General features: G+C 41.0%; 2 protein-coding genes across 4 annotated transcripts; both read left to right on the forward strand.

The window, feature by feature from the left end:
- Positions 1 to 2,277: 2,277 nt before the first annotated feature.
- Positions 2,278 to 8,726, forward strand: timm17a (translocase of inner mitochondrial membrane 17 homolog A (yeast)). The gene is made up of 6 exons (XM_088309971.1): positions 2,278 to 2,440; positions 4,279 to 4,378; positions 6,562 to 6,625; positions 6,704 to 6,832; positions 6,905 to 7,015; positions 7,415 to 8,726. The coding sequence occupies exons 1-6, from the start codon at positions 2,415 to 2,417 to the stop codon at positions 7,489 to 7,491; spliced, it is 507 nt and encodes a 168-aa protein (XP_088166097.1). The 5' UTR covers positions 2,278 to 2,414; the 3' UTR covers positions 7,492 to 8,726.
- Positions 8,727 to 11,002: 2,276 nt separating this feature from the next.
- Positions 11,003 to 27,723, forward strand: LOC148327577 (ras-related protein Rap-1A-like). Of its 3 annotated transcripts, none has more exons than XM_088308274.1 (8): positions 11,003 to 11,111; positions 17,487 to 17,575; positions 18,416 to 18,484; positions 18,725 to 18,781; positions 19,493 to 19,633; positions 23,591 to 23,734; positions 23,850 to 23,981; positions 26,586 to 27,723. In XM_088308274.1, exons 2-7 carry the CDS (start codon positions 17,519 to 17,521, stop codon positions 23,937 to 23,939), a joined length of 558 nt encoding a protein of 185 aa, XP_088164400.1. In that variant the 5' UTR covers positions 11,003 to 11,111; positions 17,487 to 17,518; the 3' UTR covers positions 23,940 to 23,981; positions 26,586 to 27,723. The 3 variants fall into 3 exon arrangements, with proteins under 3 accessions (XP_088164400.1, XP_088164402.1, XP_088164401.1); XM_088308276.1 differs by lacking the exon at positions 11,003 to 11,111 and adding an exon at positions 11,166 to 11,327; XM_088308275.1 differs by lacking the exon at positions 11,003 to 11,111 and adding an exon at positions 14,963 to 15,013.
- The last annotated feature ends 210 nt before the right edge of the window (positions 27,724 to 27,933 follow it).

The following is a 27,933-nucleotide window of genomic DNA, read 5'->3' on the forward strand; positions in this document are numbered from 1 at the left end:
TTTTATTTAAAAAAACAAATGGCCCATTTTTGGAGACAATGTTTGCAAGGAAAATCTCCAAAATAATCGGGGTAGTTGTTTTTAAAAAGAAAATATGTTAGGTTGTAAATCAAACAATTCAAAATAAAAAATCATCAAGATTTATTTTTTCAATAAAAATTCAAATGACAGTATAAATAAAACATTGGAACTTGTTTTCAAAATATGTTGAATGTAAACTAAAAAAGCAAATATTTCAGTAAATCTTTGAATAAAAGAAGAACATGATTCACAAAATATTTTAAAAGGCTTCAGAATATTTTAGAAAAAATACGATAAAAAAATAAATATCTGAGAAAATTAAGAAATTAAGCCTTCACAAATTTTTAAATCCAGTAAAGATTAACATAATATAACTGCTTAGAGTTATTATATGATAATCAGTTCCCATTACGCACTTACTAAGTGTCCAATCAAATTGCTGTGATATTTTTGTATAAAAAGACAATATAAATGTGAAATGTTTCCAGTTTTTAAAATATGAATGTTTTAATGTTTGTCTTTGGTTAGAAAAAGCCAAAATTAAAATGTTTCAGAAGGTTTTTGAAAAATAAAAAAATAATATAATGTAGATATGTCCTTTCATTGCAAAAAAAACCCCCATCATATTAGCATTATAACACAGTGACTACAATGCTTTGACCTTATCCACACTTTCTGAAGAAAGTCTAGTTGTGCAAAATATGCATACTCTTATTATACGTTCTTCTTTACTTCATTAGTCTTAAGGACTCCATTCACATCTTATAATATTACGTCAATGTTTTTCCATAGTTTGTTTGCTGAAGGGAACAGGGTGGAAGCTGTCTAGAGTGGAGACAAGAAGAACAGCAGCAGAAGGCCAGTTTACGTCTCACCAAATGTCTATATTTGGTCATTTCTTCTATGGAGGCTCAGGCTGTAATTCATTCCTTTGTGGTTCCTAATAGCAGGCTGCTGGCCAGTTTGTCGCTGCTCGCTGTCTGCTGTGTGCTGCTGCTCTGACCAGCAGCAATGACAGATAGGGAAGAAATGAAAACATCAGGTTTAACTTGAACGGGGAGTCTGTCATGCAGTCGAAAAAATGTACGCACAAAAATGTGGGTTCATGTGGGCCTTTCTTAAAAATGCTTGTCAAAGTGTTCTTTGCCCTTTTTTTTCGTTTTACCTCATAACTAAAAGGAATGCTTGTAACAAGTTTGATTCATATTAATAAATATTTTAGTCCAGAATTCAGCAAACATTTCAATACAATTTTAAATGTTACATTTCTTCAAATAAATAGAAAGGGAAATGCAGAATTCTATATCTTGTATCTTTACACCTTTTAATTAAATGTATACATTGTTTTATTTTATCATTGTCAAGATCTACAAGTCCGATCAGATTGTGGAAATTACAGGGCCATCTTTCTCCTGGCCACGGCAGGAAAGATCCTTGCTTGTATACGTGACTACAGACATAATGCGGATAATCTTGGACATCTCCTGGGAGGAGTACCGCACTAACCCCTGCGTTCTTCAGGAGGCAAAGACCACTAGCGTTGAAGCCATCGTCATAAAGAACCAGTTGTGATGGAGTGGCCATGTCATCAGGAAGCCAGACTCCTGACTACCGAAGAAAATCCTCTATGGTCAACTCAAGTGCAACATCCAAGTGAACATGCAAGTGACCCAAGTTAAGGACAACATTGCCTAAGGTGCATCTCTTTTTTAAGCCAACTGCTTTGCAGACCTCCAGGAGAAGAAAAGCACAAGGAAGGAGAAAGAACAACACCCTCGAGTCAACTTTCCAAAGGGAACGACCTGCCCTCACTGTGGAAGGACATTCAAGGACCGATCAGATGCATTAGCCATCTCCGTACTCACCCCAACCCAGAACACAACCGTCACCCTCACCATTGGGGGGTCACCATGAGAGAGATAAATTGATTGTTTTTTAATGAAAAGAAAAATACTCTACTGTATACCTAATAAACAACAATATAATATATAATAATGATATAATTCAAATGAATGTGCAACACTTTTGGTTGATTTGATTAAAAAATGTTTTCAAAGAAAAAAACATTTTCATTGAGAAACAAATTTATACTAGAGAACTTATCAGTGTTAATGGGAAATATATTTATTTTTATGAATTATGGCGCCACACTGGATCAATTTTGCCAAAGTGTGACGGTTTGGCCATCCTTGATTTTCCCACCAGCTCGATGACAGCTGGGATAGGCTCCAGCACCGACGCGACCCTTGTGAGGAGAAGCGGTTCAGAAAATGGAAGGATGTATGTATTTTCCCACCATTGTTTAAGCACCTGAAGGCGCCTTTAAACGCCAAACGTCATTACGTCACTGTGTCGTCACGCTCCGGCGCAGGAGGGAACCGCAGAAGAACAAAATGGAGGAATATGCCAGAGAGCCGTGGTGAGTCATTTGGAAAATAAATAAATTAAGAATTATGAATTTTTCCCCTTAAGCACAGAATATAATTGCATGTCATTCGAACGAGTTTGTTTGATTTATTCCAACTAAACTTAGACCCCCGCAAGACTCGGCAGAAACCGGCTCGTTTAGCGCCGTTAGCACGGATGCTAAAATGACGTTAGATTGCGTTAGCCACATGACATCGTGGCTAAAAGCACGTTGTAGTGACCTTGCCGACTTGCCTCTCTTCCTGTACGCACCAATATGTCATCGCGTCATTTTCCGCTCATTTTGCTCACTCTTTTGTCACATACGGAAATACAACGAATGTGACACATTGAGCGCTTATATTGACGTCTCGTGGAAAACGTGTTAGCTGTAGCTAGTTGCTATTTGAAGCTAACTACCTGCGACGTTTGGGTACCCCCATTGCACAACATGACCAATGTCATTAGGTTTTAATGTTTATTTAACTGGGGTGGAGGCAAGTCACTTCTGTGCAGGTTCAAGTCTTTGACTTTTAAAGTTTCGCCCCCGTCCCAAATAATTTAAGTCGCGTCGGCACTCAATGTCAAGCAAGTCAATAAGTCTTGTCGCACAATGTTGCTCAAGCACATCATCTATTGCACATGAGCCACTTTGCTATGCATCCGTAGTCCATAAGTATAAATGTCGTCTTCTCAAAGCTACTTCCTTCATGAGTCCCCTGTACTTAATACTATAGCATGCTAGTGGGCGGTCAGTTTTGCGTTTACTAAAAAACAAATAGTTTCTAAAACAAAACACTTAACTTGAAAATGCAGATTTTCCAATACGAGCATGCAAGACGTGTCATCCCATATCATAAAATTGGTGACTTAAGTCTGACATGAGATTTGTAATATTGCACGTAGTAACCATGTTGACCAGCCAAAATGTGTTTTTTATTTATTATTATTATTTTATATTTTTATTTGTACAGTGAACCCATGCTAATCACAGAGATTAAGGACCAACATAAAATAGCAAAAAAATTCCAGTATAGCCCTTGCATTCTGAAAATATTTAGGATAATCTACACTAAGAGTTTAAACCCAAAATGAACTGAAAATTAAGTTCTCATAACACATGGTTAACATTTCATTCTTGCATCCCCCCAAAAAATTCACATTTGATTTTTGGAAGGAAAAAAAAGCAGTGAAGTGAACATGAATATGCGGCAAAGACTCGGATGGGCACGAAAAAAATGTGTTTTCTAACAAATACTTTTAGTTACAGCATGTTCTGCAAAAGAAATTGCAAGTAGGTGAATTTGTGAATTATCTTTGTCCACGTGTGGTCATCTTTATCACAATCCCCCCTTAAGTATCTGTTACTTGAGTGTTCATGACTTTAGGCATTGTGAGTGATGCGCTTATGTGTAGAGTTAGCTGTTCACTGGCGAACTTGATGAGTGAGTTGTGGACATTGGCAGGTTCTGTATCTGTGTCCTTATTACATGTTTGTTTTCCAACCGTTTGGTCAAAATAGTGACAGCTGTGTCTGTCCTTGACCACATGTAAGGGCACGACCATGCTCTCTAACTAGCAGTGGTGGGCTATATTGAATTAACAGACCTTGATGCATTACTTTCTGTGTTAGCGATTTAGATGTGCTTTTCTGAGTGTGAAATGTGTGAGGAGTGGTACGTGCACCTCCAGTAACATTAGTCCATGTGGAAAACTGATCTTAATGAAGCTTTAAGGCGGAGATCTTTTTGTAATCAAATGATTTGAGTTGTTTAAATAATTGTTGCAACCCTGTGGAATCCGCGACCGTTTACTGTACATGGAAATGAAATTCTCTCTAAATGTTTTCAGTCCCTGGAGGATCGTGGACGACTGTGGGGGTGCGTTCACCATGGGGGCCATTGGCGGTGGAATATTCCAAGCAGTAAAAGGCTTCAGAAACGCACCTTCGGTAAAACCACTCACAACACTGTGTACGACGTAATCTCAAAATGACTTTCACTTAGTGGTTACATTGGAATAATCGACATCATCACATGAGCATCATTGACATTGTTTTAGTGGGATATACTCTTTTTCTCAAATAGTGCCGTCTATTCTTGTTAATTATTGTTAAACTGAAGGAGACTTTTTTTTTTTCATGGTTTTGAAAAAGTTCCAAGATTATTTAGGAACTTGACTGGCATGCTGTCATTAAAATACCCAAAGGATCAAGAATTAAAACCACTCTTCTGTCCAGTAATATATCATACAAGTGAGCAACTGTATACCTATGCCTGGAAACAAAACTCATTGCAGCTCTGCTTAACGTGTGTCTTCGACCTGTTGGGTTGTGGGTGTCTGCATGATAGTGTTTCAAAATGTGTAATCTGGCGAACAAACTCGGATCAGAAATCCCTTTATTGTCATTGTACTCAAGTGTGCAACGAGATTAGCGAGCTCCCCTCTCCAGTGCAATACAACAATAATACAGACAAATATATAAATTAGATAAATAAGAGTGCAATGGAAAATAATACTGAATATGATTTATAAAAACACATCACGTTGCTGTTCTGCAAGGTAAAGGGTGGTCGTGTGTGTGTGTGAGAGTTTAGAATGGAGATGGCTCTTGGAAAGAAACCGTTTCTCGGGTCCATTAGTCCTTGATTTGATACACCTGTAGCGCCTGCCAGAGGGCATCAGGTCGAACAGGTGGGAGTTTGGGTGGGTATTGTCTTTGACGATGTTGAGAGCCCTGCTGAGGCACAGAGCGGTGTAGATGTCCGACAGTGAGGGGAGAGGGCAGCCAATAATCCTTTGCGCTGTTTTGACCGTCCTCTGGAGCCTCACTCTGTCCGCCTCAGTGCAGCCGCTGTACCAGGTGGAGACACAGTACGTCAACAGGCTCTCGATGGACGAGTGGTAGAAGGCCAGCAGCAGCTTCCTGTCCAGGTTGAATTTCCTGAGGACTCTCAGGAAGTGCAGGCGCTGGTGGACCTTCTTTACCACTGCTGTGGTGTCTGATCGTTGCTCGTGGTTTTCAATACCGTATTGTGCGCTCTTTGATTGGCTCTGGCTCCCCCGACAAAAACACATCCTCAATGACCATGTCAAAATTGGAGTAGAATTTAATGAGTTATGACGCATTTATTGGAGCCAAGTAACTCAACATCTATCCAAGTGAACGCAATAACAGTGAAAGTTGCAGAGGCTCCTTCTAGTGGTCTTGGGGGAAGACAGCAGTTTACAACGCTTATGTTGCGTGTCAGAAAACTGCAAACAGTTGTCCCCAAAATTCATGTGGACATATATACTTATGTCGACTTCAACCTCTGAAATTCTCAGAACATTCACCCTAATATGTAGGATTTTATAAGCGTTAAGTGAGGAAGATCTTTAACATCCAGAAAATCCAAAATATTGTGCCGATCGTTGCGCGCAGCAGTTGAAGTGGGCATGAGTAGAGACTTCTACTTACAATTTAGTGAAAATTGATTGCTTTTCTCAGACATCTCACTATGGTAAGCATCTAATTAGACTATTTTTCAACTTACTGGTTCTTTGAGAATATTTTTTTGGAGTCAAGGATTCATGATTCTGACATTTGCAACAAAATAAAGTGCATGTAAATCGCTAACAAATTTGAGTTATGATTTTTAAAAAAAAAAGTGCTTTAGCCTGAGTCTCAATAGAAATAAATGAACTGGAGAAGCGGGACCAAAGCTCCCTCTTGATTTAAGTTTCCTTTCGGTTAACACAAATTGCAGCTGATGCAAAATACCCAGATGGAAAATGAAAGGTCCAAATCGCCTGTTATTTGTTTTTTTTTCCTCCTCATTTTCCATGTGTGCACAAAATCGAGAAAACAAGGTGTTCTCTCTTCTTTTTCATTTTGTTTTTTGTAATTTGGAAGACAGTTCATTATTTAATTTTTCTGTTTTATTTTCAAGAACTGACATTGTTAATCGGCCAATTAATTGTTTGTGGGAATTTTATTCTGCTAGATATCTGAATTATGGATAAAAATACCCATATCGGTTGAGCCTTACCAGAGGCACAAACTATTAACAAGTCAATACATTCATAATATGTGCCCTTAAGGTTTGTCATTTCAGACTCTTTAAGTGTATTTGTTGTTGCTGTGTTCTGCAGGGAATGAATCACAGAATGAAAGGCAGCATGACTGCTATCAAGACCAGAGCGCCACAGCTTGGAGGTATGGTTTTATTATTTATTTCTTTTTTCGGATTCTGCTCTTCCCATCAACAACTGGTGTCTGTCTGGCATTTTTAAGGAAGCTTTGCAGTATGGGGCGGCCTCTTCTCCATGATCGACTGCAGCCTGGTGAAGGTGCGCGGGAAGGAGGACCCCTGGAACTCCATCACGAGCGGCGCCATGACGGGAGCCATCCTCGCCGCCAGAAGTCAGTGCTCAAACGCTTTTGAAAAGATTCCGCAACACATGTGGACGAGCCAATAACTGACCCTCTCTGCAGATGGACCTGTGGCCATGGTGGGCTCTGCAGCTATGGGGGGCATCCTGCTCGCCTTGATAGAGGGTGCCGGGATCATGCTGTCTAGGTTTGCCTCATCTCAAATCCCTACAGGCAAGTTGGACCTCCGTTCATTTATTGTGATAGCATTTTATTTGTTCATGGTGCAGCCCATGTGACTGTATTATTTTTCCTAATAGAGGAAAAAAAATTTTCCATAATATATAATTAAATATTTGTTTATTTATTTTTTTTTAAACGCATTCTTTACATTTGTCTATGTATGTTTATCTGTATTTTTTATTTGAAAAAAAAAAAATAATTTGAGCCAGCTTATGGAGAAAAAAAAATTGTTGCTGGCCTGACAACATAAATATGAGCGCACCATTTTGTCTTTAACATGCATGCATCCCAAGGGTGTATTTTATCGGCTTAATTTGTGACTTAAATCCCTGCAAGTACACTATAGACAACAAATAAACCTCTTCATTTGTGCATGTGTTTGTGTTTCAGGTCCTCAGTTTGCAGAGGAGCCAGCCCCCGCCCCTATGCCCGCCGCTCCCTTTGGGGACTACCGACAATATCAGTGAAAGGACTGGTTGGCTCTCACCCCTCTTTAGTCTTTTTTTTCTAAATATTATTCCTTGCTGGAGTTACAAAGTGGACATGGAGATGACATACATGCTCATCCGTAATCAGAGAGACATCTATACCCCCGCCGTCCCCACCACGTGATGAACTGAGACTGCACAGGGACATCTTAATTTTCATTCAAAATACACATTTTTTTTCGTACGTGCATCGGAACCTCCAAAGGTAACCACACAAATACAAATTAGTAAAGACAAATATAAATGGTTGGATGGTGTTTTATTAAAAAAAGAAACACTTGACGTTTTTATTTTTAAACACCCGTCTATGAATGGTCTCGGCAATCGTTTCCTTTTAAAATTGCCCACCTTCACTGCAATTCATTTAACCTCTGTGTTATTTACATTAGCATTTGTCTGGTGTAAAGTTTGTAAATTCTATTGCTTATTGTTGGTGAAATGGAAAGTACCAAAAATATGCACATGATAAAAAATTGTTAATCTTTTCCTGCTAGTTGTTAGCCCAAAAACATAATTGCAATGAGATAATATATATTAGAATAACAATTACCTTAATTAGTGGATGTAATGTAGTGATCAGACAGACGCATCCCCATATCTTGACAGTTCCATTTCCAAATCAGAGAGAAAAGAAAATATACCATTTGTGGCGTTTTTTATTTGTCTGTAGTTTTTTTGTTTTGTTTTTCAAGCCGTTTTCCACATTATATTGGTCAAACTGACATTCATATTTGAAGGTTCCGCTGCAGTGTTTTTTTTGGGGGGTGGGCGGGGGGGGGATATCTGTAGCCCAGCCGCTGCAGATGACGGCCAGGTGTGTGTGGTATGCGAGAAAAAAAAAAAAACACAAAGTGTGATTAATTTATACTCCTTCAGTACTGTGTATATGTACATTTACAAAAAGGCTCCCCCTTGAATTTGCTCATTTGCCTTAAATGGAACATGCGCGAGCTGGCCGAGGTCTCTTGTTGAATGGAATACAATGACTCCAGTTGGTTTCACGATGATGTATTTATTTTTACAATGTAAAGAGTCGACTGGGTGTTTTATGCAGATGTTCTTTCTGCGTTCCAAATGCAAAAGAGACAGGGGGAGGCATAATCGCAAAAGGCACTGCAACCGAATAGTGGAACTCATGCAAGGAGTTGTTACATCATGTATTCAATCTATATGAGAGATTGTACTATAAGACAATAAACTGAGATGTGTTTTAATGTGTCTTTTTGTTTAGTGTTGTAGGGGATATCATGTTCCCATTTCCTGGTGTGATAGAAGGTGAGGTTGATGGTGGATTGACCACTAGAGGGCGGCGGTCACAAATGAAACTTGCATGGAAGTCTTGCTTTTACAGCGAGTTACAGGACACATCCAATTAACAATTGTAGACCGGAAATAAAAGAAAAATATGCGAAACCAGTGCACAATCCATGTTAGCAATCTGATAGGATTTCCCAGAAGTGACGTTCTGTCCAAATCCTGAGTCCGGTAGGAATGGCCACTTCAACCTGACTACTGCACACAATTAATATTAAAAATTGCATGATGGGTTGCGACTTCGGGAGTAGCCTTTTTGGTTATTTTTTTTTTTTTGTGTGTGCGTGTGACGTCCGCTATTACTGACAAGTTCTAATTTGATGTAATGGCTGAGATGTTGAGGGGTTTTCCCTGGCAACTTCAAAATTACTGACATTTCAAACGACGTTACCTGCCCTACAAACTCAATAGCGCAAATGGAATGCAATTGTTGGAAGGGAAGCGTGGAAGTTGGTCTTGTACTTGAAGTGTAAGGGACACGAAAAAACTATTTTTGTGAGCCGTGTCAATTGTGTTTTTGCGTGTAAATAAATTTGTTATGGAGGGTTTTAGAGGCCTTTGAATTATTTCATATATTACAATTTTTTAAAAAGATTTTCACTAATGATGGCCACACGCAAACCCACAGTTTTGGGGAACACTTGTATGTGGAGGCCACACTATGAGGAAATGGACCACAAGACTGCCCAGCAATTTTTTACATTTCTTTAATCACAGATGCTAGTAAAATCTTCGTGATATTTTTTTGTGCTGATTCTTAATCTACCCCCGTTTTTTTCTCTAACCCATCAGGTTTTCACAATATTATGTTATATATTAATATACTGTATTAGACATCATGAATTAAGATTCAGGGTGAGCGACAGGTGGGTTTCCCCCCTGTAATAGCCGTATTTCGCAAGCTTTTACGGGTCAACCGTAAAAAATGATCATATATCAGAAAAAAATAATGTGCTTAAAAATAAAGCTATTTTTAAGTCAACACCAGAATGCCTTGGGACATATAAAGCCGATTTCTGATTAAGATATGTTGCTGACTAAGCAGTGTAATGTGTTTCTTTTGTTTTGGAGGAGTTACTTCAAGTCTATTCTGGAGCAGGTAAAACACATGTTCTATAGGGTCTGGGAATGTGGACTTGTCCACTTTAATGTGTTTCAACTTTCTTTCCCTGGATAAATTCTGTTGTTTTGAGTATTAAAACATTTTGAAATTACTGCTGCGCAAACTTTTTGTTACCTCGAAGCAGGGACTGTTGTAATCCAAGAGCATCGCCACTTTTTTACTTGTAAAAAAAAGTAGGAATGCATTATTCAATATAACCACCACACTTTAAGGACTTCAGGTCAGTGGGCTAGCTCACACTTCTGCAGTTTCTTCATAAAGTATAGTGGACTTAAAAAGAAGGACTTGGTCATGTTCCTTCACCCACTTCCTTTTTTTGTTCCAATTTGAGAACTGCTGTCTTATTTCACAATAAGGAAAATACTTAAATGTGTCATAGTGACTTGAGAGCAACTCATGGATGTGTCATCAAGACTCCTTGCTTGCATTTTTCTCTTGAGAAACTATTTTACCCTCACAGCATTTGACTCCCAAAAATAAAGCTGTGGTTTTTGTAACAGCATATAGAAACAGTCTATCACAGAAATGTAACATAATAAAATGGCCATGTGCCCCATTTTAGTCAATCTGAAAGAAACAGATTTCCATGGACTCCATACATGTAATGATAATAAAATAATGATATTGGAACATTTAAAAAAAAAATGTAAATAAATGCATGTAAATTACAGTAAATTAGAAAAAGTTAAGGCCAATATTAAAACTAATTGTAAAAATCTAAAAACTGATTGTATCACAAAAACAATAAATTCTATGATATTTAAATGAATAATGTAGCTTTAGTGAGATATACATTAAATTGAGACAAATAAAAATAATACATTTGAAAGCTCTATAGCTAAAGATATGCACAATAAACTAAATATAGCATTTAATACAAAAATTAAATAAGAGAGAATGAAATAAAATATGTACAGGTAAGATATTTTTAAAATACAGAAGAATACACTTACAGTATATGTACATTATTATTATTATCATCACTTTTATTTATGTATTCGTTTCTTTTTTTTATTTCTAAAGAAGGCGAGTTGAATTAAGAAGCAAAAAAAAAAAAAGCCCGAAGTGTCGTTCTCCGCTGAGTAGGAGTGACGTATGGACTGCGCGCGCAACCGAGCTGACACTTTGCGGAGCGCCCACAGAGACAGCGAAGCGACAAACGGTGAGCGCAAACTTTACTTGACACCAAAAATAAGATAGCGGCAGATAAGATTTTACCCCCGCTTGAGCTTTCGCCTTCTTGACGCTCGTGAAGCATTCCGCGGGCGCCCTGCTTTGCACGCCTCGTACCCTGTTTTGATGGAGTAAAACGAGATTAAAGCTCCGCGAGTAGCTCCCGAAACACTCCCATTCTAGTCAAGGCCAGGCGGAAGGGCAGGTAACGCTAACCCCGCAAGCATCGATGTCTCGTTCCACCCCTCCCCGGAGCTCATACACCTAAACTCGGCTCGACTCTTGGCGGCAAGCGTCAAAGCGGGCTTGACGCGGGAGGGATTTAGAGGGCGAGTTTTGCGTGGTTGGGGACATTTTGAAACGAGGAACGTGTGTGTGCTGCTGAGCTAACAGGCTAGCATGCTAACTAGCCCCCCGCTAGCGGCCCGTTAAAGCTAGCTAGTTAGCTTCATTATTGCTAACGAGCTTTGTAACGGGATTTAGCGGTGTTGCTCACACCGTCCACGCAGCGGCATGTTTATCTCATTGACCCGGATTATAGATTAATTGCTACCTCATTTCATCTCTCTGAAAAGCTTTTTTTTTTACCCATGGAACAGGAGAAATTGCATTCATGTTATTGGAAGGAAGTGTTCGTGACTGGCTTTGGTTCGAGTCAGTACTTAGTTTCGCATTGCATTAGGATTTAAATACGACGTGGGTGAATAAATATGATGCCCATATTGTGGGGAAATTATCGATGCGGCTAAAACAGCTGTAATAGCCCACATATATGGAACGATGAAGAAAATCTACAGTTGAAAATGAGCCTTTGAAAACAAAACTACAGCACTTGCCCACAAGGAAGTGCTTTTCAGGGCACCTAATAATAGCAACGTGACAAGAGTTCCTAAAAATGACAAGTCAATCATAGCCGTGTCTGGTTGGAATGTCTACTTAAATCTGTGTACAAAACACCAAAAATCTTGAAAATTGGCTAATGGTGTCTGCCAAACTTGAGTTTTGTCTGAATGATGTAAAAAATCAGGATCAAAATTGCCTTTGAATGAGAGTAAAACAGAATAACTCCAACTGTTTGGTTTTGTCCTTTACTCATGTAACCAATTTTGTGCTTGACTGACGTTTCATTTAAATATATCAATTGAGGAAGATTGTACAAGTGCAAATTTCTTAGAGTTCTCAAGATGCTGTGTCAAAATTACTGTCAAGTTTCCCATGATGTCACTTCCCCTGAAAAGTAAATTGAAATTAAATAGTGCAAGAGGTCTTTGTGCAGTGGCAGTAGAATAGGGAATGTACGTAAGTAATCTGTTTTGATTTTTTTATTTATTTTTTTGGGTGAATTTATTTGTTAGATGATTACAGAGTCCCACAAGGATTGTCACATTGCTTCTCTTATAAAGAAGCTGAGGTTAATGCGCCAAAAAGAATTGTCAAATTTAATAAAATTGCATACACAACGTAGTTTGGATTTGTGCGTAAGTCGGCGTGTGCTGTAGTTAACACCAATATATGGTAACCGAGTAGTAAAGTCACTGTACACAAGTGTTCCAAGATGAAGATTACAATGCTCAACAATCTGAAGATGTGGGTGAAGCTTTATCCCTCTCTGGAGCATCCACTGAATTCAGATTTTGTTGATACTCGGTTCCAGTGCAGCCCATCAAATAGACATTCCGCGGCTTTGCGCCAACGCCTGCTCTAGGAGTTTGTTTTCCTGTATTTGTATGAAGAACACTTCAAGGCCATAAATTGTGTAAACTAGTTGGTTGTGTGCGCAGTTCGTAACGTCAAAAAGTGTGAAACCGAGGACCCGCTGTAATTGTTTTTACCCGTCTGTTAACCAGCTGAGAATCTCTGAGGTGAAAGACTCGAATTTGATGACATTGGAGAGGTTTATTTGGTGGCACGTTGCAGGCTTTAAGGAGAGAAGACGACGTACAACTTGCGCAATTACAGCCTCAACTCCATCCTGTGGGGCCTAACTTGGTTACATCGATGAGATGCTGACTTGAAACAACCGCTTCCCTCCTAGCGTACACAGTCTTCAGTTAGTCTGCTGTCTGGTACAGGAACAGAGAGTGGAAGTGGCTATTTTAGGCGGTCAGCGTGAAGCCTTCTTGTGTCTCTGGAAAGAGGATGTGGTTACAGGTCATGGCACCACTGACAGGATGGTTGGATGCATTCCGCTGATGTTGTTGTCCATATCCGAATAAAAAGCTTAATGTGCTCATACCCTTAGTCAAAATCTTCCTTCGTCTTATACGGTCATCTGCTACTTTTTCCTGCCTCACGCACCTCACTATTCCCAATCTACCAATGTTCCTCATTGAGTGTTAAAAAAAACAAAATTTGCTACTGCAGCATTAATAAATTGGTGAACGTTTTTTTCTTAAATTTCCGTGTTGTATTGGTGATCATAGCCATGAGTTGTATTTTGCATTCCACACATTGCGTTTTCTATTTGTGTGTCATGATCAAAACATTGGATAATTTTTGTCTTTTACAGAGTCTTTCCACCATCTTGTCAAGTTTTATTGACACGGGGTGGTGAAACTGCAGTAACATTAGTTGATGTGCATAACGGATCTCTGCAAAGATTCGAGGCTGAGATTTTGCCTCGCCTTCAAGTTTATTATTTTTGTTTAATGAATTGTTTGACTACCTATAATTGTTTCAGCACTACATAACGTGCCCTTGTCGCAAAAAAAAAAGCCAAAGAAAAGCAAAACATGCATGCAGAGTTAGACCTTTGATTCTCTGAACTGAGGTCAGGCAAAATTATCAGTTGCATTGTCTGAAGTTTTTAAACACTGAACTGTAATTTCTGAATGCATTTCTAACATCCCACAGACACAAGATGTTTTAAAAGTCCTCGGGTTTGTGACTGTCTTAGGGCATAGGTCGAGGTTGCAAACGGTGCGCAATAAGTGTTTTATTGTGATGTAATTATTAATATATTTGGTGTGCGAATGTTTAGTGTACTCTGACTTTGGCACTGCGTTAACATCGGTGAGTGATAGACAACGGTGACTTCAACCAATTTGGTTTTCGTCGTCATTGTAGGAAGAACTTTGTGGGGAAAAAGAGGACGCGTCTGCAGTTTGGAGTTTATGTTCTGTACCTTGTCGGGAAGAAAATATCTTTATACTAATGGACAAAAAAATTGAAGTCATTATTTGCCTTATTGGATGGATAGCAAACTAGAAGCCAAATTTACAGGTCCAGTACTGTTAGAAACGATCCAAATCTGAATCTGTTGAAAATAAAACGTGGCTTGCGTTCTGCACATTCAAGGTCTAATGATTGTAAATCTCCTGTATTCCAGTGGGATGCAATAAATCACTGAAATGTTGATTTTACGACTTTTGGAAAATGAAAGTGAGCAATTTTCCTCTCCCACTTCAAAGGCAGCATAACAATCACAACCATGATTGCATTGGCTCTCTTTCCAGCTATGATTGCAAGCAAATTATAGTCTTATTGCTATTAAACGTCATTATGTTTGCTCTTGACCCGAGCTTGCTTTGTGCAGTTAGCGTCGTATTATTCTCCGCTACTTTGTGTGTGGTTATCGTAGCGGCGGACCTTATCGGCGTTTGTCCAGAGCGGCAATTTATCCGCCCTCAAACCCCAAGTGAACGTCACGTGCCAAGTAAGAAGATGGCACTCTTCCGTGCCGCTTGGCTTAACAGATGCGCGGCCTTCTTGAGGAGAGGTGGCCGTCAATCATAGTCCCACCCTGCTGAGTCAGCAGCTGTGACAGCCTCGCTTATGTCAGATTAGCCCGCGCCAGGAAATCCTGAATGTACTCTCGCATAGCGCGTCGCAGTCGCTCGCACATGCCGCTCGCAGCCCTACATGGACACACATACCTTTTGGCCCTGGAGGGTGAGTGATGTCACTATAAAGCGTGTGCTCGCTGGCACGCCGCCTTCCCTCGCTCCTTATTTGCCGGGCCTGACAAGCAGAGCGTTTGTTTTGCTAGGAATGACAGCGTTGTTAAGAGGGAGTGGAAACAGGGCGAGGTTTGGTTGAAGGGAGATGTCCTTAAATGGCCTTTTAAGTGTTTGCTTTGTTGGAAAGTACAATGCTGTTGCATATTGTCGGCGCTGTAACCCTTTTCCGAATAATGTCTGAGTCTCTACTTACACTTTTGGTCCAGATGATTATATCCAGTTTCAATCATTATTCTTCTGGAATAAGTTCTTTTCTTCCGAAATTCCCCTTCTAAGGTCAAAATATCAATGAATGGTCTTATTTTTGTATGCCACGAAAACCTGGCATTTGACCACATGTGTGAAGATTGTTTTTTTTTTTTTGTTTTTCTTTAAATATCCAGTGTAGCTTTCCTTCATATTCTTTGTCGCCGGAATCTGATGCTGTTTACAATGTAACTCGAATGTTTATGTCTAAAAGTCTAAACCATCGTCATAGTTTCGCTAACACTGTAATTTGATCACATTAGATTTCAGTATGAAAAACTCTTCTGGGCCATAAATATAAAACAATCAAATGAAGAACAGGAAGTTCGGCAATAGGTGAACTTGCCTTATATTTCATGAGCATGTAAACTTAAACTAGTTCCCTATATGCCGTACACAACCTTGTGACATCAGTACCGTTGTAAATCAGGCCCCCCGTAGCTCAGGGTGCGCCGGGTGTAAAGTGTAACACCTGACACTCATGTCTCCCACCCTTTGTGTTCCTATTTTATACCACATCATCACTCATCTAAAATGATTATAGGATTTTATGTTGCTCTGCCAAGGGTCACATAGTTGTGGTGATGTTTCTGGGTTTCGTTTGCAAAAGACAATAATCTTTGCTTACGTGCCATCTTGGATGTGCTGCAGCAATTTTGCCCGATGTCTGTGTAAAAGAAAGCAGTCATAAGCCGTAAATTGTCATGATGGTTGAGTCGTCGTTTATTTTCCACTACCTGTTGGGCAGAATTTACCGAAGTGTCTGTTCAAGCATCCCTTTTGGCTTCCCGCATTCCGATAAGATAATTGTAAGCACAAGCAACAATTGGTTTCAAGACAAAGGCTGTGTCAAAGCCGGATGAAAATGGCTTTGATGGCCAATGCTAAAATGATCATTATTGTCTCGAAAGGCAGAATCTTTTATATTCTCGCGCTTGTGCCTAATGTTGTGGCTCTTGCCAACGAGCCATTTGTCTTGGCGTCTGGTATTTCTGCCTTGGTGTAGCTGTGCCACCTTGACAACAATAAACACAGTCAAGAAGTGTTTAAGTAACACTTGGCTTGTCACGATCAGTGTTGTGTACTTGGAATGCTACACACTCGCGTCACTGTGTTTAGTAGGTGACAGAGATGTGACTGTGTGTGTGCATGCATTGCAAAAGGACAACTTTTCCTGGCTGTAGCGGATTAACGATTCTGAATTATTCACACCGGAGTCTTCATCTGACCGCATGGCTGCTGCTTGCCGGTGAAGTCGGCCGTCTCCAGTCTTTTGTGCACCGCTTTTGAGCGTTTGGATCAAGGTTGCCATGTGGGGAGTGTTTGGGGGGGGAAGGGGGTCATCTGCTCCTCGTTGCGTTTGATGATTTTCAATATGGTTGATTATCAAATAGCCTTACTGTTTTTCTTGAGGCTCGAAATACATGATCCGCTTTGTGATTTACACCACATACCCGGTCAGTCATCTCCATTGGGTTAGGATGGAATAGAAAAGAACTTGGTTGTCAGCAACAATGAAAGCCAGTTGAAAAGGGTGGCACGCAAGGTCAGGATATGAAGTGCTCAAAAGAAAGTCTGACTTCACCCAGTTCCCTGTCAACCTCACTGTGGCGCTCTCTTTGCAGTGACCCACTTGGCTAACCCAGCTGACTTAGCGCCATAATGCGTGCCAGGGATTGGAAGCCCTCAAAGCCATATTCCAGAGATTGCACAATTTCTTCCTCATTATGACCCACACTTCCCCTACTGGCAGCTGCTTTCTATCATTCGCTAGAAAAAGACAACACTGATGTTTTGCAGTACCTTAAAAGAGGCAATTGAGCATATAAAGTCTGGAGGGTGCGCCGTGGTGCATGAAAGCAAGCCGATTGGGTCATTGTGAGGAATACAAGCAAGATCCATGAATCACCAGCGCAGCGCACTCCTAAACTGCACAGCTGGCTTGTGTTAAACAGAGGTCACATAGTCTTCACCTCCTCCTCCCTGAAGGAGCTCCACTTATGGGTGTTCCCTCCATTGTTGTGTTGTGCCTCTTGGCCATAACCTCCAGGAATGACTAGAATCCTTCCTTTCTGGAATGGAAACACTGGGAAATTCCTACTCGGAATTTTTGTCTTTTTTGAAATATTGATTTTTTTTATTTGTGTGCGTCTCTCCAGACTGTTTGGCTGTCTGCTGAAGTGATCCCGCCATGCGTGAATACAAACTAGTGGTGTTAGGCTCTGGAGGTGTGGGCAAGTCCGCTCTGGTAAGTTTTCCCTCTTAAATATATCTCCACTCCCCACAACCCCCCATTAATCTGTGACGCCTCTTGAGAACATTTCCTCTTTTAAAGGCCCTCTAGAGTGAATTCAAACATTTGTTTCTAAATACTAGAGCTGGGCAGTCCGTCCAGGAGGCGGAACGGTCCAGCCCTGCGGACGCCCATTTTTTTTTGGGGGGGGGGGTGTGACCCTAGTGAGGAGAAGCGGTACATATAATGGATGCGTTGATGTTTTAATTTGTATATCCAAATCAGAATTAGGTTATTATGACAGCACTGGATCAGAGTAACTATCCAAATCATGTTTATGTCCAAAAAGATTTCTGATGGCTGATTTATGGCGCGAGTGGCGTGGGCCATTCCAGCTCGACGTTAGAAATGATGCACTCGTTTTTAAATGTTTTTAAATGTTTTTAAATTAGAATGCACACATTCCATTGTGCAGATTCAATCGTCGTTTAAATGGGTCCAAATCAAGAACAGATTGCAAAGAGTTTCACTGGTCGTCACAAGGCTATCGGGAGGCCCCAATGCTGCACCGAGCTAACTTCAACCAGGTGTTGTTTATCCCACAACACCGGTGTTCATAATTGTAATTCTTGGATTAACTTCTGATATTCCTTTTTTTTTTTTTTTTAATCTGTCCCACCTTTACGAAATTCCCTTCTACAGTGGCCCTGTCCCATCTCTGTCATGGCACTGATATTATTTCCAAAGGCAAAATATAAACGGGAAATCCCATCTTTGGCAGATGATGTGAAAGGGGATTGCGGAGGTCTTTGAATCGTAACCGTAACTGATCCCACGTTATCTTCTCTGTTACAGACAGTACAATTCGTGCAGGGAATCTTTGTGGAAAAATATGACCCGACAATAGAAGACTCGTACAGAAAGGTGAGTTTCCTGAAGGGCGGTAGCGGCGGCAGCTGATGTTAAGCAGCTGCTCTCTTGCGTCTCATCATTTTGCTCTCAAGTGTTCGGTCAAACCCTTCGTCCTTCAGCAGCTTAATTATTTTTCATCTTTCCTCTCTCGAATGTTATCATTCCTGTCATGTTTGACCCGTTATTAAGCACTGATTGCAATTGCTGCCTGTTATGCATGTTTGATAAACCATCTGTCTTTTTTCCTTGCAGCAAGTGGAGGTAGACGGGCAGCAATGTATGCTTGAAATTCTCGACACAGCCGGCACAGTAAGTCAAACCAGGGTCAGAATGTCACGATTTTTTGTTGTTGGAAGAGATGAGCTAGAACGGTATCTAAAGCATTAACGCAGAAAGGGAAAAAAATCTAAATTCCTTTATAATCAGGAGAGTTGTCTTTATGACTTGACACACTGTTTCAGCAAATATTGATTTTCGCCAACCTTGCGCTTCCAGTATAATTTATTTTAGCCGCTTGGCTAAGAATCGGTTACGAGAAAAAATATTTTGTGGCGCTCTGAGCGATCCCATCTGCCGTTGTAAAAATGCCACAAGTAAACCATGCAGTTCTCACTGGATCCCAGATGAGCAATAATCACGGCTTTGGCCTCCCTCCTTTTAATTCCCGCCATCCTCAGCTGTTGCCGTGCTAACTGGTTAGCATTTATCCCCAAAACGCCACTTCGCTAAAGTGACCTCTCGCTGCCTTAAAAGTCCTAGCTGTCCACCTCATCATAATCTTAGCCACTGGACTGCTGTTAGTTCAATTTGCTTCAATTTTTAAACTTTGATGTGGATAGAGCAACAAACAGGATGAGTTCAGGCAGGCTGTCTTGCTTGTAAGACACCATCGCCAGACGTAATGTTGAAAAAACAGACACATCTTCTCCAATTTGGATCTTGTGTTAATGCCAAGCGATACCCTGTGATGGCTTCTTGTATGACGAGACTCATCAAACTTGCTCTTCCTCGTGGTTTTAGGAGCAGTTCACGGCAATGAGGGACTTGTACATGAAGAACGGCCAAGGCTTTGCCCTGGTTTACTCCATCACAGCGCAGTCCACCTTTAACGACCTCCAGGACCTGAGGGAACAGATTCTACGAGTAAAGGACACAGAAGACGTAAGTGTGTGAGCGTGTGCGCGTATGTTCCGTCAGCTTCTTGTGCCATGTTCGTTTTTTTGTTTTGATTTGTGCTCGAAAACCTAATGGAGCACCGAGTTGATGGATTATAGTCCCTTCGTGCTTCCGTGTTCTCAGCCGCCTACATTGTTCAGTTTCTATGGAGACCATTCAACGCTGAAAACCAGGCATCTTATGCAGGGCAATTACAAATTCGTATTAGCTCCAAACAATGGTGGCTGTGGTGTCCCAGTCCTACTTGTGTGTTGAAAACAATGCGAGGGCACACAGTGCAATTTCTGCACTGTGCATATCATTGTGTGGTGCATGTCTCTAGGTTGGAGATACTCCTCCCCAACCCCCGTTGTAGCTGATTGGTTTGATCCCAGTAAAAACAATGAATGTCTTTCCTCCCGGCTCTCATGATTAATTGTTAGCGTCAGAATTAGATTAGCATCTCATTAGCTGTGAAAGGTCTTGCCTCTTTCATACGGAGACTGATAAATTGCTGCATCAGAGCCTAAACAGGCAAGCGGCCATTTACCCACCTGTGCCGTTTTGTACAGAAACCTGTGTTGGTGGAATATATCCTTAGCTCTGATTAATTCCTAACATAAGAATAGTATTAGCTTCCGCAAACAGTCTTGCCTCTTTTGCACAGAGCCCAGCTAAGACAGGACACACAGCGACACGGCTTCCTGCTGTCAGATAATTAGACAAGATCAACCTCAGCATCTGGTGTTACTGTGCATATACTGTAAAATAAACGTCAGACCGTGTCAGCTTCTTTGAGCAATACCAGGCGGGAGAAGTGAGTGTCAAACTTTGACAGTTCCACCGAAGGTGGAAAGATTGCCGCGCCGGGTTCATCCTGAATAAAAAGCGGAAAAGTGCTGTCTGGTAGCTGTTTGTTTTCCACACGTCTCCAATTTTTGGGACGTGATTTTGTGAGGACCTTTTAGAGTAAAGCTCCATCGCCTTGCTGGAGTTATGCTGCAGTAGGGATCACGTCAGCACCATCAAGGTTGTCCTTTTTTGGAGCTCTGTGCCGGGGAATGAATGCTACCCCTCTTTTTCGTTTTCGTTCTTCTACATCCATGTAACCATATTTTGTGGTATCAAAGTTCCAGTCTGTCTACTCTTGCCCCCCTAATCCAACTTCTATTCAGTGCCTGTTCCTATGTTTTCCCCATTACCCCCCCTCCTCCTGTATGGCTAGAGGGGCCTTGTGGCCTCACTGTGGTCTGGCACTCCATGTGGATGATTGGACCGTGCCGCACTGATGTGCAAGAGAACCCGAATTCAGTTCAAGTTGTACTCAGCTGTGAGGTTGCGGTGTGTTTTATTAGGCGTGGTTAGGGAGCAAAGGTTAGCCTCAGGCTAGCTTGGATTGCATGAGTTGAGGTGCGGAAAATGACCGCCTTTTCGCTCAGGGCCTGGAAAAACGCGTTTCTAAAACCCAGAGTAAGAGCTGAAATTCCAATTTTGTTGCAGTAATACGCGCCTTTTAACGATGGTTTATCGTTGCGATGCCCTTGGCTGTGGGAAAGCCTGGCCACATTTGCTGATGGAGTTTTTAGCCGTTTAATGCCGCATGGCCAGTAAGAAGTATAAACACAAGGAGACACTCACACAAAAAAAAAAGCATAAATAATAATTATATGATTTTTATTATTTTTTTCCCTCATTCTGGTTGCCGTTTATTGAGTTTATTTTTTCAAGGTTATTTCCATGACCATAAACGACATACAATTTATTATGAGTAAAACAGTTATAAATATAACAAGCCGTTTTTGACCAATTGCGGTGGGTCTGGTTCTTTTCACCTGTGATAACGAGGGGCTTTCACTGATTTTGCGCTGTGGTTTAACTTTTGTGCCATCTTTGCCAGCTCACTGTTGGTTGAAGCCTCTTACACAGGATGTCCTTGACATCATCGCACAGTATATGAAGATGCCAAAAATATTTTTCTATTCATCTAAGCACAAATTTGCAAATTGTCTTTAAGGCCTTGCCAAGCTGCCAGCAGACATTCCCCCGGTCGCCGCTGCAACTGTTTTTGTTCTCCATGCGCCATTTAGGGCCGCGCTGGCAAAATGCGCAGACACCCGTAATATTGCTAGAAGTTGCACCGAAGTGCGTTGTTAGTAGTGTAGTGTCCCGCTCCAGAACCTCATCAGATTCCTACAGTGCTCAATTCCCAGACATTTAATGAGCTGACTTCGAACACAGCGGGGCAAAAGTTCATCTAAGGAAAAAGAAAGTTTGTAATGAGCGACTAATAAAGTCAACGAGCAGTCGGCGGTGCGTTCACTTCCTGAGCTTCCTTCCAACTCTTACGCAAGACATGTCTTGTGACTTCTCTGGACCATCTCTGTCTCTGCCGGTGCGTCAAGCAGTGCCCCGACTCTGTTCCCGTGACTCACTGCTCTGTCTGTTTGGAAGTGTTGGCTGCGTTCATTTTAACTGAAATCCAATCTCCCCAAGAATGCCACAGAGGGCAGGATAGGACCTGTCTGCAGCACGTTAGCGGCGTCTAAGCAAGTCCTGGCTGGCCCGTGTGGACTCTTCCACCAGCAGGCGAATACTTCCTTGTGCTGACACTGAACATTTTTTTGTCCTTGCAGCCCACTCTCGCCATCCTTTTTATGGCAGTTTGGCTCAACGTTTGTGTTAGCAGCGCATTCCTCGGCTCTCCCAGGACCCCTTGGTAAAAATGTCGTTGGGCAGTCCAGTACCCAAGTGGCTTGTTTGGATATCAAACGGCAAGCCTTGACCTCTGCAGGGTTAATACAAATATCCCAGCTTCCTGTCGTCCACCTCGAGCCCACCGGGAGCAGGGATAATGGACCCCACCATATTTCTCCTGGACCACTTTAGATTTTCTTACGGAATGAAACGGCCAGAGAGTAGGACCGCAAGCTAGGACAAGTCGGGATGCTTCCACATGTCCTGCTAATATCCAGTTTTTCCACATCTCCCAGGCAGGGAGAGAAAAAGCAGGGATCTCCGTTCGATGATTTAGTAGCCGTAGGCCCACCGCAAGTAAATGTCCACTGCAGATGTCTTGTTTTAGGAATTTTAGGCAGATGTGCTCACTTGAGTCTTTATCTTACATGGGAGATAAAAACACACAGCCCAACACTGTCATGTATGGCGCAGGGCGGCCCGTATCATGGAATCCAGCTGAAATGTTTGGTAATGTTCAGGAAGGAAAGCGATGCTATCCCGGTTGGGCGGGGCCGCTGTGGTTTCCTCCGAGCCCGGCAAGCAGTACCAGATAGCCGCTCAGGAAACAGCAGGCAGGATGAGACGCATCCCGACATTACGGCAGCGTTGCAGACCACGTTCGTGTTGTACTCGTTTCCTCTTAGGGTCCCCTCTCCCCTCTTTTCTCCTCTGGAAAAAAACAACGGTACTAAACAAATGGTGGGCATTTCCTTAAACTGTCGCACGTCTTCTCAGTGGCTGCATTGGCGAAAAACAAAACAAGTAGCACTCTTTTAATATAGATTAGATCAAGTTATGCAACCCAAATGATTCTTTTGCTGTCCCAGAGGGGCTGATTGATCTATTTGGATTGTCCTTGTGGCTGTCCCCTTGACGCTTTGCCAACGTGCTGTAACGCATATCACACAGGATATTTGGATTGGTTGTGACACGGCTCAGGTCCACACCAAGAATTTTGAAAATCCAAAACATGTTAGGCCTATAGCGAAATTCCCCGGGTCACTTTGAAATTAAACAATAGCAATAAAATAGCAAAGCGCTTGCTCAAAATAGTTTTTTCTTCCTTTGCCTGTGTAGATTGTCAGTCCTAGATGTCAGGTAATCAAAGGCTGGATTTGTTTTTTGAATTATTTTTTTTTTCTTGTTTTGCTGAAGGAGCGACAATAAGGGTTATTATGCTTCCAGGGCCCATGTGCACTGTAAGATTTGATTTTAATGTTTCCTCAGGTGCCGATGATCTTGGTGGGCAACAAGTGCGACTTGGAGGATGAGCGTGTGGTGGGCAAGGAGCAGGGCCAGAACCTGGCCAGACAGTGGAACCACTGTGCCTTTTTAGAGTCCTCTGCTAAGTCAAAGATCAACGTCCTCGATGTTAGTGAACCACTCACTTTATTTTTGCGTTCCCAACAGATATTGAAAGCACCTGCTCTGGCTATCTTATTACCATTTGAGGAAATTCTGCAACTTTTTTTGTTTGTTTTCTCAGATCTTCTATGACCTGGTCAGACAGATAAATAGGAAAACGCCAGTGGAAAAGAAGAAGGCAAAAAAGAAATCCAACTGTGTGCTGCTTTAAAGACCCTCCCATCCTAAAGCCCCTGCAGCAGCTCTGAGCCAGGTATGTTAGGAGACATGTTTTTTTCTTTTTTTTAATGCTTAATTTAAAACTATTCCAAAGTATCTTAATAAAACTACATGAAGGATAACGAATAAAAGTTCACTTAATGTCTGCTTGTCACCCAAGTTCAAACTTTGGGGACAATGTAAAAAAATAAAATAAAAAAATTAAGTCATGAACAGCAAAATTGGAGACTGCTGTAGAGTCCGTCCAGACTGCAAATGAATGATGCATGCGCTAAGTCATCACTGGCTAATTTAATCAGAAACTCACTGTTGTGAGGACGCAATCCCGTAAAATTTAGAACTGCTTTCTCACTGGCTCATTCTCAGACTGCATCTCACAAACGTTTGAATTGGCTTATTCATTTTACACCTAACGGGGGCGAAAGGCGCTCCAGTATCTAAACGATACATACGTAAGACTTAAAAAAAAAAAAAAAAAAAAAAGTACATTTACGACATGTGACCTGTCAATGTCACTTGCACCACAAAGAGCAACCAATGCTTGTTTGCACTATTACATAGTGTCAACATCAGTTTTGTTTCCTCCTTGTGGAAAAGACTCTGGGGGGAGAAAGGGCCCCACCTCCAGGCAGCAAGGGGTACAAAACACTGAGTACTGATTTAACTCATTTACTTCAGTAAAAATAAACAAAGAACATATATCACAGCTGACTATTTTTTCAGCCTCATAATTCCCTAAGACTTCAGTCATTCAAGTGTTTAACCACAATTGAGTTTATCTTTGGTATTTACGTCTTTTTTTTTTTCATAGTATCATCATTTGCAGAGCTTGAAACAAGTAACAAGCACATTTTAACAAAGTGATGAATGGAAGGTATGCACACCTGTTTCCAAATTTAGGCAGTAGAACTTAAAAGTCGTCAGGAAAATTGAGTACAAAAAGTGCAAATACCTGAACAATGTACTTTAGTACTGTAACAAAATATTTAGTTTAGGTACAGGTTCACATTCGTTCAGCTGACAAAAGAAATAGCAAAGATGTTATGCTTTACTGTCTAAAGGAAATCTGTGCCTTTAAAATGACAGTATTTGAGTTCTCGTTATTGTGAATAAGTCTGGACAAGCTCGTATACCCTGATTCAGCCTTGAAAAGTGTCAACGTTTCGTTTCATGTGAATTCTTTTTTTTTTTCTTGGCTCCTGCATGACTGAATGAGTCACTGCTCAACAGGCCAATACATTCACTTGTGGATTACAGCCCAATTCTGTGAGGAAATCCACATTTGCTATCATGTTCTTTTGCATTTAGTCACTTTGTTGCACATCAAATCCATGAGAAATCTGTACAGTATGTAAACGCTGTCAGCATAGAGAGCAAACCTTCCCCTCCAAACTTTTGTCATGAAGCGTGGATTAGCGCAACAGACAGCGCCATTGTGCCCGGCTCAGACCTCAGGGCGGCCATAACCACCCACTCTGTTCGCCGTCCCAGCCACTATGTGACTGTGCATGCGAGAGTTCACATGCTGGCGAGCCCGCTGACCCAACACTAACGGGATTACGTCCTAACTGTGCCACCGCTCGCTCACCACGCACATACTGCCACCATCAACTCAAGAGGACTTCTTTACACAATACAGTGGATGGCTTGGACAGAGTTTGTGTATTCAAATGTAATATCATCATACTGTGGAGGATGTGGGTATTTCTAGATGATAGTATTTTGTCATTCCCTGGTCCTCATCATGTTCTGTTCAGGTTTTGACATTCACATTTGTCAACCACGCAAAAAAAGTGATTGTGAGCAAATTCTTATTGCCTTAGCTATAATAAATCCTTAAAATCCTTCTAGATTATCTAACAATTGACTTGAGGATTTGTTTTTTGCTGTAATTGTTAAAAACATTAATCAAGGTGGAATATAGTTTGCCTTTCGACCGCTTCAATACTCACATTTTCGTAATGAAAAGCGTCACTTGTGTGAATGTGCACTTCATTTCTACTGTATCTTCCTCAGATGGTACTGACAGTAGTGCTAATGTAAAAATTGCTTTCTTGTCGCCTTTTCTGCTTCACTTGGAGCACTCTGCTTCATTTCCCTCCCAACACAGTAACAAGTTTGTTTGCTGCCCTCTTCCCGAAATAAGTCTGCAATTGCAGTAAGAACATGAAATTGTCCATTGGATAAGAAGGAAGCACTTGAAACACCTTGTCATGTAAAGCATTGTGATGTAGTGTGTGAATGAAGAGTAAAACGGTAATAATGACTTTAAATCAAAGAAAACATTAGATTCATTTTGAGGCATTTGCGTGTTTGCCTTATGGTTTGTCCTCCCCACACAGAAACGAGACGTGGGTGTGGTATTTATGTCAATCAGCCAAATTGTGACATCACTATTCCGAAAAATTCTGAATGACACTCTTTGACACATTTTCAGAAAAGGCAGATTACACAAGATGTTTTATTTTTGTACAAAAAAAAGTCAAGTTCCTCAACAACCTCATGGTTTTTAATGCAAACGCAGTGTAATAACACTCCGTGGCCGTTAGAGGTCGGTGACAACTTAGTCTGTGTTGCTACACATGACCTAATTAAGAAAGGAAGCGATCCAGGATTTAACTGCTGTGTCACTTTGCAGAAATGCTGTAATGAAGAACTGTTGCCCTGATTGGAACGTGCCAGCATTCCAACAGCCCCACCCACCTTTACCCAAGCCCAACCCACTTTCCCCTCTCCACTCCATCAGCCACAAACGGTGAATCAGCTGAGCGCCCACACCGCTCTACCCTATACAAGATGAGGACGACGACGTACGACGCGGAGAGGAAAAAAAAAAAGATCAAAGAGAAAGACAGTCGGCGAGAGACGACTGTGCTCTCTGGCCATGAGGACCTTCTTCCCGTGTGTGTCTGCTGAAAGAAGACACATTTGCTCCATTTCTGCACCAAAAACCAAAAGGCCACAAACTGATGACAACAGCGCAGCAAATATGTTTAAAGAAAGAAACTAGATGACCACGAGCCTCTTAGACACGGCTAAAACAGCAGCTCCCGCCCGGCCCCCACCCTCCCTTCTTATTTTTGACACTTTTAACACACACAAAAAAAAAAAAAATAAGAAGTGAAACATTAGAAATGGGATTCAGTATTTTTCCATCTTTTTCGATATATCGTATTTGAAAGACATGAATTTAGTTGTGTGATTATAAATGTTCTTCAAAAACGAGCATGAAAAAAAAGTTGCTTCAGTTCATAATTGTAGATGTGTGACAACCAAGTGGAAAAGTGAGAATCATTATTTTTATTTTTTTGGATGGCCATAAACATTTTCTCCATGCCTGTCATGTCAGTGATGATAGATCAAGGTCTATAACCTGTATTTTTTACCTTTTCACAACTCTTATCGTTCATGGACTTCTCTTCTACCGATATCTCGCTCTCTCTATCTCTTTCTCTCTCTCTGATGTGACTTAATTTTATACTTAGTCACTGGGAATTTCATAGCTCCCGTAATATATTCTAATGCCATTTTTTTCTTTTTGCATAATAATAATGCTTCGGACAAAAATGGGTCTTTTATAGAAGAAATAAGGGGGGGATAAGGAATGATTTCTATGTCTCTTGAAGCTGAAATATATTATACTAAACCAACTCGAATAATGCTTCTTGTGTTTTTCTGTCTACAATGTTCCAGCGTTTATGGATTATTAAAGTACATTTTAGTACATTTTCATGATATTGGTCAATGTATTTTTGTGAATTAAACTTTTAACCAAAGTGCTTTGGTTACAGGTTGGTCATTTTATATCGGGTATCATCCTGTAACGGCATTTAATGTCTTTGAGTACCTATCGGTTATGTAATGATTATTCAAAAAGAGGCTGTAATGTCTAAGCATGTACGGTGGAACCTCAAGTTCATGGATCAACAAGGGGGGAGGCGACATTTTCGAGCCAATTGTCTGTTAACTTGAAGCCCTTTTTATTT

The sequence above is a fragment of the Idiotropiscis lumnitzeri genome, chromosome 11, assembly GCF_059441095.1.
Source record: "Idiotropiscis lumnitzeri isolate Australia: NSW breed Sydney's pygmy pipehorse chromosome 11, RoL_Ilum_1.0, whole genome shotgun sequence".
Lineage (NCBI taxonomy): Eukaryota > Metazoa > Chordata > Actinopteri > Syngnathiformes > Syngnathidae > Idiotropiscis > Idiotropiscis lumnitzeri.

Bases quoted from the DNA above. Each gene is read 5' to 3' on its own strand.
- timm17a (XM_088309971.1), top strand. From the start codon at position 2,415: ATGGAGGAATATGCCAGAGAGCCGTG. The intron at 2,441-4,278 runs GTGAGTCATTTG...AAATGTTTTCAG, and splicing joins GAATATGCCAGAGAGCCGTG to TCCCTGGAGGATCGTGGACG. The intron at 6,626-6,703 runs GTATGGTTTTAT...GGCATTTTTAAG, and splicing joins CAGAGCGCCACAGCTTGGAG to GAAGCTTTGCAGTATGGGGC.
- LOC148327577 (XM_088308274.1), top strand. From the start codon at position 17,519: ATGCGTGAATACAAACTAGTGGTGTTAGGCTCTGGAGGTGTGGGCAAG. The intron at 18,485-18,724 runs GTGAGTTTCCTG...TTTTCCTTGCAG, and splicing joins TAGAAGACTCGTACAGAAAG to CAAGTGGAGGTAGACGGGCA. The intron at 23,735-23,849 runs GTTAGTGAACCA...TTGTTTTCTCAG, and splicing joins CAAAGATCAACGTCCTCGAT to ATCTTCTATGACCTGGTCAG.